General features: G+C 32.1%; 2 protein-coding genes across 2 annotated transcripts; one reads left to right on the top strand and one right to left on the bottom strand.

Moving 5' to 3' along the window:
- Nucleotides 1-3,414: 3,414 nt before the first annotated feature.
- LOC106310055 (GDSL esterase/lipase At2g23540-like) lies at nt 3,415-6,172 on the top strand. Its single transcript, XM_013747247.1, has 5 exons — nt 3,415-3,804; nt 4,909-5,039; nt 5,127-5,375; nt 5,463-5,718; nt 5,792-6,172. Exons 1-5 carry the CDS (start codon nt 3,501-3,503, stop codon nt 6,013-6,015), a joined length of 1,164 nt encoding a protein of 387 aa, XP_013602701.1. The 5' UTR covers nt 3,415-3,500; the 3' UTR covers nt 6,016-6,172.
- A 744-nt stretch (nt 6,173-6,916) lies between these two features.
- LOC106307186 (methylesterase 2-like) lies at nt 6,917-8,921 on the bottom strand. The gene is made up of 3 exons (XM_013744061.1): nt 8,415-8,921; nt 7,399-7,533; nt 6,917-7,324 (listed from the first exon to the last, which is right to left on the bottom strand). Exons 1-3 carry the CDS (start codon nt 8,787-8,789, stop codon nt 7,043-7,045), a joined length of 792 nt encoding a protein of 263 aa, XP_013599515.1. The 5' UTR covers nt 8,790-8,921; the 3' UTR covers nt 6,917-7,042.
- Nucleotides 8,922-11,828: the final 2,907 nt, after the last annotated feature.

Here is an 11,828-nt window from a genome sequence, read left to right as displayed (position 1 = left end):
AGGGATTCTCCAACCCTTGACAGTTCCAGCTCAAAATCTTTAAGGAATTGGATCTTGTGGATTCTGAAAATCCACTTTCCTTCTTACAATGGCCGGAATGATTTTGGCCTGAGGTTGCTTGTTTGTAAGAGGGGGTTGAGGTCCTTGAGCTGAAGTCCCCTGAGAGTTTGTCGCTTTACCCTTTGCACTGGTTCCTCTAGTAGAAGAAGAAGGAGCATTACGTCTTTTTGGGGGATATGCGAACTTGGGTAGTTCTCCTCTTCTTTGCAACTGCGCTTGTACTGACCCCGAGAGGATTAGGTAGCTTGTTCTTTAGAGGGGGCCGCCCTAGCCTCTTTTTTGCTGGAACTCTAGTGCTTTCAAGGTTGGAGTGTATAGCATTATCGCCATTCTCAATTGGAGGGCCTAGGCGTTCAGAAGCAGGGATTCTGGTTGGGCTTTGAGTGAATGTATCATCTTGTCTGTTCTCTCTCCTCCCACCCGTTGCATTCAATGCATTAGCTATATTGGCAATATTAATCACATTGGCTGTGATAACCATATTGCGAGCTACCTCCTCTGTTTCTCCTTTCTCTTCAGCTAACCTCATTCTTTCCTTTCTTGCAGCACTCTCACTTGGATATGCATAGCTAACATACTGTACCATAACCTCTCTCAGCTCTTCACGGGCTTTAATAAGAGCGTCTTATGGGATTTGGATATTGAAATGTGGAGGTGAAGAATGCAGGGTGTTTCTAGCCTGAGAATCAGCATCTTTTGAAGGTCTCATGCTCTGGTTAGGGGAGGCTCTGTTTCCAGTAGATTCACGGTCTCTGTTTGCACTATGGGAGGGGGTTATGTCTATAGATCTAGTTATTTCCAGAGGGATCCTCCTGCCTGTATCGACCCATCTTTGACCTCCAGATCTGTGAGAGGAAGCTCAGAATTGCTGAGAGTGTTGTTCAGATCTTGAGGCATGGGTACTCTTCTGTGTACTTCTTGTGTCACCAGCATAATATATATTATCAAGGTGACTTCTCAAGTCTTTTTGATTATATGGCAGATTTGCTCTTCGAGCATCTCTCATAAAGCCTGAAAGTTGGCGAGGGTCATTTCTAGCGGAGTGCCTTTCCACTGAAGGTGCGATACGGTGTGAAGGTAAGGATTCCTTCCTCTGAGATTCCATATGGGGGTTTCCTTCTAGCTTTTGATTAGTGTGAGGGTTTAGAGGGCAATCTTCCTTTTCATGGTCTAACCTAAAGCATAATTTACAATGTTTTTCCAGTTTCTCGTAGAGCAGAGAGGCCGTGACCTCATCACCATTAGAGTATTCCAAAGTTGAGGTGAATAAGAGTGGGAGGAGACCATTGATAATGACTCGCACTATGGCCTTAGTGTCAGTAATCTCCCCTCTGCCAAAGAAACCCAAATCTTCAGCAATACTGCAAAGCATCGCTTCGCTCCACAAATGGACTGGACCCCTTGTACTTCAATCCAAAAGGGTATTTGGTAGGGAAATTCAGGAGAGATTGTAGGCTCCCACTTCTTGCATACAATGTTTAGCAATAAGTGTTGTTTCCCTATATGTTCGAAGATATAAGTGCAAATATCTAATACTTATCACATGAATATTTATATTGAAAACAAGATATTATCTTACTATATATATCAACTGAGAAGTCACTTAATTGACTTTTGTTTATGTGTCGCTTATATGTAAAATTTTTTAAAAATATTATAGTTTAATTGGTCAATGATTTTTATTATTTATTTATTTGAATGATGGATTATATTATTAAACCATATAATCAAAGAGTTGTAAACAAGGTGAACCACGAAAACTTATAAATAATTGTTTATAATTGGTTATCAATATATTTATAATTACAAAATTGTATATTCGTTGGAATGATCATTGTGTATAAAAATTACTTTATATATTATTATTTATTTTGTGTTTATTTACATATTATGAAATAATAAAATAATAAACATATATTAAATAATTGAGAAGCTAATAATTATTGTGTTTATAGTTTAATTGGAGCAAGTCATAAATCAAAACAATCACTCTTTGTTTACTTAAAATCATTTTATGATAAATTAATTAAAACAGTCATATTTATTAATTTTATATGTTGATATAATATTATAATTAAATTTAAATGATATCAATATAAATACATATAGAATGATTTTATGATATTTGTATCTTTGATATAACACAAAATTAAAATGTTGTATCACAAAATTTTCAGTGTGCGTAACTTTTAACTTTTTTAGTAATTTATAGTTATTTTAAAAAATTCAATGCAAATTTTAAAATTAAAATATTAATTTATCTCTGTTTAGGAGAATTGTTTAAAAAATATATGCAATTTTAGTGGATTTTGCAGCAACGGTCGGATGTTTAATTGAATATACAGTATTCAAATCACAGTAGTGAAGCAATACACCCCTGCAATTGCATATCTAAAAAAAAAATATGTGATAGGTCTTAAGTAGAAGTTAAAATCTTTTTTTTTCTAATTGCAATATCAGCTGGGAATATGGAAAGTTGTAAACGATACTTCCTACAATGGAAAGTTGTAAAAGATACTTGCTATAGCTACTTTCTGCAGATTACAAATGAGTGATAAAGTTTCAACTTCTTGAGAGAAGTTCCCAAAAAATGAGTCTCACCTTCTTGACCAAATTAACACCTAATCTCTTTTGGAGGAAAATTCTCTCATTTACTGCAAAATACTGAAATAGTATACGATAAAAAACTAAAACATAGCTGTATTTAAAATTATTTACTTAAATATTTGACACACGGTCTCTTTCTCTACAAATCTTTTTGTAACTTTTCTCCACTTCTACCTCAATTTTGTTACGGTTTACATATATATATGAATAAAAAAGTAGTAATAAAATATACTACTTGTATTTTAATTTTGATTGTAAAAACTACTCTCTCTCTCTCTCTCTCTTCTAAGATTTTCTAGAATATACACGCTTATTAAAAATTTAATAAATATTTATAATTTAATTTATTTTGTACTTTATTATATACTTTCCAATAACTTTCCACCAATAAAATTTAATCAATTCAAATATTCTCAATTAATGTTCCTCAAAAGTATAAAAAGGTATCTTAACAATATAGAAAAACTATCTTTGTGGAACAAGAAAAAAATCTAAAACATCTTATTTTCAGAAACGGAAGAGGTAGTAAAAAGTAGTAATAAATAATTTTTTGGAATGATGTGCATCAGTAATTACTTTTCTTCTTGGAAACTGATATTTTATTTATCCAACAAATGTGAACTACTTGGATTAGATGTGACTCTATATCCGGAGATCTCAAGCGTCCAACGAATCAATGGTTCACAAGCAAAAGGAAAAATTAGTCCACGTTGATGAACCACCACTTGAAAAATCTTGAAGCACAATCTCACAAGTTTCCTTTCGATCCCAACCCCATCTTTTATAATATAAATTCCATACAGAAGCACCTAAACTTCTCAAAATCGTGAGAAATGGCCACAAAAGCTTGTAGTCCAAGAAGAGATATGGACGTGACTATCTTCTTGTTCTCCTTCCTCTTAACTCTCACTGCTCTAGTGGAAGCTGCTGGTCGTGGAGTTTCCAATAATAATAACAAAAATGGCGGATTAGGAGCTTCGTTTATATTTGGAGATTCTCTAGTCGATGCCGGAAACAATAATTATCTACCGACCTTATCTAGGGCCAATATGAAGCCTAATGGTATCGATTTCAAAGCCTCCGGAGGAAACCCTACCGGTCGGTTTACTAATGGCCGGACCATTGGTGACATCGTTGGTACGTACAGCTATCTATATTCGGTAACGCATATCCCTCTATATTAAAAAAGAATCATTACAATATTTGAGGTAGACACGTGTAATGATTTTTAAAATTCTTAGAAAAATAAGTTGGTTTTTCTAAATATATAATAAGATTTTTATTAAACTAACCATAAATTAATTATTAATATTCTCAATTATTTCCTTAAATAAAAATTTACGGAATTGCCTAACATGACTAAAGTATATATGACAATTAATGATTTTGAATAATAAAGATTTGATACAAATTAGTGTATTCTCTATCATTTTTGTTTAACTTTAAGTTATTAAAATAAATTAAACAATCACATTAACAATATAATATAAATTTAGATTTTTCCGTATATGTTATATTTTGAACTTTATAAAAAATCTCACATTGAAATTTTTATGATCCATGATTTAATTTTTTTTTATGACAATATACAAATTATTACAAAATCATGTAAGTAGAAAGTTTCATATATATTAATATCTTTTAATTAAAATATATACCATAGAAAATACATAAAGATTTTAATTTTAAATTTTGCTTTGAACAATTTTTTTCTGATAAAATCTTTAAACAAATACTGACAACTTAATATTTAAAATTTAAAATTTGCATTAAATGTTTATAAAAAATATAAATTACTAAAACTTTCAAAAATATTGCACAGTGAAAATTTGTTATCAGCGATTTAATTTTTTTGTTATAAAAGATACAAATAAGTAGAACTCATCATTTAACAATATATCAATATTAAAAATATACTATTTATCTATGTATATATTATGTAAATTTAATTATATAAATATAAAATAGAAGAAATGATTGTTTGGATTAATAAAATTTATTTACGTATTCACACCAATTTAATTATATACGTAATAGTTATTGATTTTTTATTATCCAATATTTATAATATGTTAAAAAAACATATAATATGTAAAATAATTTATATATATACGATATTCATCTCACGCAAGTCTTAATCTAGTATATAGTAAATGAAATGTGGCATACATCATTAATATATATGATATTGATGTTTATTTGCTCTATTCTATATGAACGGTTTGATTTATGATATTTCAGGGGAAGAGTTAGGGTCAGCGAACTATGCGATCCCGTTCTTAGCACCAAACGCTACCGGAAAAGCTTTATTAGCCGGAGTGAATTACGCGTCTGGAGGAGGAGGAATCATGAATGCAACCGGGAGAATCTTTGTAAGTTTTAGTCATCTGGATTTGATAATATGTTAAAAATGTATTTTAGAGCTTTAACTTTGTGGGTAAAATGTAAATATTTGGTAGGTGAATAGGTTAGGTATGGATGTACAAGTCGATTTCTTCAACACCACACGAAAACAATTTGATGACCTACTTGGAAAGGACAAAGCAAAAGAGTATATAAGCAAGAAATCAATATTCTCAATCACTATCGGAGCCAACGACTTCCTCAACAACTATCTATTCCCACTTCTCTCCGTCGGAACACGTCTCACGGAAACTCCTGATATCTTTATTAACGACATGCTTGATCATCTACGCGACCAACTAACCGTAAGCAAAACCAACAGATAGTTTTGTTACCTTTTGAGTCATACGTTATAAGCTTACAGTTAATGAATCTTTATGGTTACAATGAAGAGGTTGTATCAATTGGATGCGAGAAAGTTTGTGATCGGGAACGTTGGACCGATCGGATGCATACCGTACCAGAAAACCATTAATCAATTAAACGAAGACGAGTGTGTGGACTTGGCTAATAAGCTAGCAAATCAATACAACGTTCGACTAAAGAGTTTATTGGAGGACCTAAACAAGAAGCTTCCCGGAGCAATGTTCGTGCATGCAAATGTCTACGATCTGGTCATGGAACTCATTACTAACTACAAAAAATACGGTAAATTTTTGTTTTATTCTTCTATAACTCACACACACATTACTAACACATACGTACGTTTTATGCCTTGAAGGGTTCAAAACTGCGACAAAGGCTTGTTGCGGTAATGGAGGACAGTATGCGGGTATAGTACCGTGCGGACCGACTTCGAGTTTGTGCGAAGAAAGGGATAAGTATGTGTTTTGGGATCCCTATCATCCGAGTGAAGCAGCAAATGTTATCATCGCCAAGCAATTGTTGTATGGTGATACTAAAGTTATATCTCCGGTTAATCTCAGCAAACTTAGAGATATGTGATTTGATTGTCTGCTGAACAAAGCGTCTCCTTGGATATTCTATAAATATTTTTCTTGCATTTACGTTTGTTATACGCAAAGCTAAGATCCATCTTTGTATCATTGTATGTGTTTGTGTTGTGTTTACTTTTAGTGAGAATGCTTTTTTTTTTTGTCAAGATATATGATAGAAAATTCGAAATTGTATTTGTCAAGAAAGTGATAACAAATTTCTGGTTCTCCTTCTACATTGCCTTCTTTACTTTCCGCATCTTGGTTTAATCTTAGACGGTTAGTTTCCCACGTATACTCTTTGTACATTGACTATTAGTTCTCTGAGATCCAGAGAATGCCAAACCAACACTACATTGACTGTTAGTTTTTTTTTTTCTCTTTTAAAGCATAGAAAGCAATAAACGTCTTGAATTTTAGAAATTTCCATTATAGAACACAAACTTTATCGCATCTAATCTACAGTGTTCCTTATTTTTTAGGATATGCTCAGAGCCTCAGACAGAGTGACGGAGCATTATTTTTCTAAGAATATGCTTAAAAGAATACAGAGCATTAAAATGATTATTTTGAGCAACTGAATGTCCCACAATATGCTCGGACAGAGTGACAGATTTCTGTAAGGACATTTATGCTTTTAATTACTAACTTACCCGTGATGATGTATCACTTTTTACCCCAGGTACTACATTTCTGACTGAAGAAGAAGTCCATGCGCCGTGGCAGAGCCCATGGGCGAAGACAAACCGCTTCTTGTACTCCTTACCTATTATTATATGGGATACTTCTGCATCTTGGCTCAACACTTATATAGACGACTTTCTCACATATACTTTCTGTATAGTACTGAATACTGATTGTTAGTTTTTGGTCGTTCTCTTAGATCTAGAGAATGCCAAACCAACACTACATTGACTGTTAAGTTTATTTTAAATTATGTCAAACATTTGAACGCGATAAAAGTCTTGATCTTTAGAAAGACCCATTTGCAGGACAACACTTATTTGTATCCAAATACATTTTCATAACAAGATAATTTAAGCTAATTTTTCCGCGATTTCCAAGAGATAGTCACTTAGTAACTGAGGCTTGCAGAACATTGGCATATGATCTGTGTCCTCCATCTCCTTCACTACTTTCGTCGGATAATTATCGATCATCCACCACTGAATTTCTTTTGTAATTGTTTTGTCCTCTTTGCACACAATGTAAGCTCGAGGAACAGATCCATACCCTTTGTCCGAAAAGTTCTCCACCTTGGATAAATCGTTGATGAACAATGATCCGGGCCTCTTTAAAAGCAATCCAAGCTCAATATCCTAAATCAAGATTACCATATACATGAGTATTTATCATTTTATCATGAGATGTTGATGATGATACATCAAATTACCTCAACAGGAGAAAGTTGATAGAGAGCGTGCTTCATGAACTCAGTGCTGAAAGACATTGACACACCGGAATTGTCTGAGCCATATGATTTGAACTCCGAGCCCAACCATGCTTCTGGTGGCGTATCCCGTTTAAACTTGTACGTGATGATCATAGAGTTAAAATTTAGATTTATCTTTCTGGTTAAAAACAACTAAATTATAGAAAGATACGGCGGTAAAATTTTAACCACTTTGAAAGTACACTACTTGGACTTTTAGTAATATAGGTGAAATTAAACTCATTGTACCCACATACACGTTCGATGGGGCCATGGGGGAGATATATCTAACATCATATATATAAGAACGACAAATCCATTTAAAAATACTTATCTTGATTATAAGTGTGAGACATCGCATATGACCACGAGATTTCAAAAGTAACCCATTATCTTGAAGACAAAGAGATTGTCTAAGATGTAGGCGATTTTGGAAAATAAATCCAGTTAGGGTTTTGTTAGACGGCAAAGTTTCGTGTTGATAACGCGTTGTGAATAAAGAAAAATAAGAAATCGGTTGATCTTATTATTCCATAGATAATAATACATATATGTGTACAGATACAAAGCTAGGGTTAAACCCTAGAACATAGGTTTAATGGGCCTAATGGACATTCACACGGTTCATGACAATTTGTGTGTTTCATGATGAAAATTCATAGTTTAAAAATTAGGATCAGAGCTATGGATCATATGGACGATTTCCCACGTCATACCGGCCCATCTTGTAGTGATATTTCTTAGATAAGCACAAGATAACATATAGAACTAATAATTATATAGAAGTAAGTGCTGCGGATGAAAATAATTAATTTCTAGATAGTTTAAGCTCCTACGTTATAATTACTTTTATTTAAGCTCGTAATTACTTCTGTTTAAATTTCAATTCTTAGAGATTTGGCTCTCTCTTTTTTTGAACAACTGAGAGATTTGGCTCTAAACAGGAAAAAAAGTAGTGGTCGTTAAACAGATCGAACCTTATCCACGACGAACGATGGTGAGTGTTTGGTATCGGGCATGAAAGCAGTCACGAAGACTGAGACAGAGATTTTGTCTGGAAACTTATCCATGGCCATGGCTAAGCTGAACCCTCCAAAGCTATGACCAACGAGCACAACCTTCTCATCACTTGGTAATGAGGCGATTAGCTGTATCAATGGCTCAGAGTATTGTTCGCATGTGGAGATCTCAGTGATAGACCTGGTTGTGTCTATACCCGAAGCAGCTAGGTCTAAGGCGGTTACGCGGTGGCCGGAGGCCTCGAGAAGCGGCTTAACCTTGTTCCAGCACCACGCGCCGTGGCATGCACCATGTACTAGCACGAAGTGCTGCTGATTCTTCTCCTCACCCATTTTTATTCTTAACCTTTGATTTTGTATATTATTTCCTACTCCTCACAGACCGACACCACACAACATATATAAAGAGATTTTCTCTCTCTCTAAATGCCGATACGTCAGCGCGTCAGCCTTCTGTTACTAGTTCTTCAGTTTATTTTCCAAAAGAACAATCCACGTTAACCAACGCGGTTGGCCTAGTGGTAGTTGAGGAAGAAAATTCAATACGCTCCCCGCAGGTTTGATTCGCGTTGGCCATTCGGGCCCTCCCTGCTAATTCTTGGGAAGGAAATTACGTGGCTGCTGCGGGCCTCGTGAGATTAGTCGGTTGACTTCGGTCGCCGGATCCCCACGATTACAAAAAAAAAAAAAAAAGAACAATCCACATCAGCACAATTTTAAAGCAGCTTTTTCTAAATAAAAAGTTTGTGATTTTTTAACTACATATGAGAATATTCCAGACATTATTTACAAATTGATTTTAACACATGTACTCTCTACCATCAATTCTACTAAATAAATCTGATATGGCATGTTAAAATGATGACATGGTTCATGGTTAAATGTAACAAAGACAATTACATTTAATGTGTATTAATAAATTTGTTAAACATTTTAGATTATGGTAATAAAGTATGCATCAAAATTAAAGGAAATCTATTCAAATATGACATTAAATGGGGTAGTAAAGTATGCACAAAATTAAACAAAATCTATTCAAATTTTGAAATAGTTTTTTTAATAATTATACAATTTTATTACTAAAAAATTTTGCAATTTCTTATTATTATTTTTAAAACATAAATTTTAATCGTAATGCTATTATATATCTACAAATTTTAAAAATATTGTTTAGTTGTACTTTTTGATAATTATATAACTTTTATATCATAATTAATTTTATACAAGTTGATTTAATATATTTTATCCAAAAGAAATAGATATAAAAAATCTGTCTAAGATTATAATTTTAAATATATACATATCTATTTTAAATATAATTTAAAATAAACATAATTTTTTTTCATCTTAATTTTATGTTCAATTCAATCAAATTTATATTAAAATATTACAAAAAATAATAAACTCTAAAATAGTAATAAAATATTTTTTAAAAATTTAAATTTAAATTTTTATTACTGCACGTGGTATAGGAAAACATCTAGTAAACTATAAATTTAGTGAATTTAAATGTTTAATAGATATGATTACATATGAAAAATAAACTATAGACTAAATAACAAATATTCAACTTATGGTGAATATATCAAAATACGAAAGAATAAGCACAAAAATATGAACTTTTACATGACGATTGAATTTTTATTTTTGTTTATATTTTTTTACTTAATTTGGAAATAATATCAAACCTTATAAACTCTAACACCGATAAATCCTCAAGTTGATTGTCCAATCTGCATTAAAATCGTCACAATCAAATATGCTGATCAAGATATGCTCTGAGCTTGCGAATTTGGTTTGTATGGTTAGTTCAGTTCGGATAATTCATTTTTTTGGTTAGTTCGGATCTTACAAAATCTTACAAAACTGAATAAAAGATTAATTCGATTTGGTAATTAGTTAGTTTAGTTTTGTATTTTTCTACCAAACTAAACTGAAGTTTTTGATTTTTGTCAGATTTTAGGTTTTAGGTAAAATTTTCGAACATTTTTAACATGTTTGGTTAGTTCGGATATTTCGATTAGTTTGGTTCAATATTTGGATATGATTTTGGTTTAGTATGGTATAAGTTCAAATGTTTTAATTAATAAAATTCTAGGAAAATTAAAAAATAAAATCAAAATAACTGTTCACTGATCCGAATCGATAACCAATTTTTTTTAAAAAAATGTGTGAATTGAATCATTAATTAAAGTTTAACTGAAAACTAAATATTGTGGTTCAGTTTTGGAAGTTCAGTGTGGTTAGTTTTCACAGTCCTAAGAACAACAATACTAGTAAAACATTTTTGAAAGTTTTCGTCAATAAAATGTTAATATTTAAAAATTTATTACTAAACTTTAATTTTAAAATATTAAAGTAATTAAAATGGCGCACATAGAGAATCTCTCAAATATTTTGGAAAGTATTTTGCACATGTAAAATTATCAAAATAAAATTTTCTTTCTCCTCTATTTTTTTATTTTTATTATTTTGATACTGAAGTGCTAGATATCAAATGATAATAAAGAAAAAGAATTTTGAAAACCAAGGACGATAATGATTTTCTAATAAATTATCACTAAGAGCATCTCAAACCCCACTGCATAATTTACTACAAAATAGAATGGGAAATGGAGTAATGTAACTCATATAATAATATTTTATGAGTTACTATATCCAATATATCCAATGTAACTCATATAATAATAACAAGCCTTTTTTCAGAAAAAAAACTCATATAATAATAACACAAAAAATATGAGATATGTTATAAAATAACTTATAATTTTATAGTATCGAGAAATTTTAAATAGGACAAAATTTTATACCCGCTGGAAGAAAATAACACTGATAATGAAAAATAATGTGTTATAAGAAGAAGAAGGGATGATGTATTACAATTGATCGAAACGATCGTTTATATAGAAGTGAAAAAAAAAAGTTATTGTGCGTGCATAGTGACAGTGGGCTCCACACTTATTATATGCACAAGCAGTTTTCGTTATTCGGTGCTGTCATTTTTGACATTTGATTTATGCACGTTCATAACACTCCCCCTTGGAGACCAGTGTCACTATCGTTTCTTGCTTAACGTATATGTTGCCTCGTTAAAAACTTTTCCAGGAAAACCCAATGGGAAAAACCATAGTAAGGTAAAAAGAGTACAACTACGTAAGCTCCCCCTCGAATGAGCAGTCATAGATCCTTCTGATAACGCATTCCAATGTTATGGACATGTTTTCTGAATACCGAAGTCGGAAGTGATTTTGTAAAGAGGTCACCTGCATTGTCGCATGATCGGACATATCTTACTTCTATCTCTTTCTTCTTCATGAGCTCTTGAGTGTATGAGAAGAACTTCGAATGAATATGCTTCGTTCTATCGCTTTT

Source organism: Brassica oleracea, chromosome C8, assembly GCF_000695525.1.
Source record: "Brassica oleracea var. oleracea cultivar TO1000 chromosome C8, BOL, whole genome shotgun sequence".
Classification (NCBI taxonomy): Eukaryota; Viridiplantae; Streptophyta; class Magnoliopsida; order Brassicales; family Brassicaceae; genus Brassica; species Brassica oleracea.
Note: the sequence above shows the minus strand (reverse complement) of the source record. Positions and strands in the feature narration are given on the sequence as shown.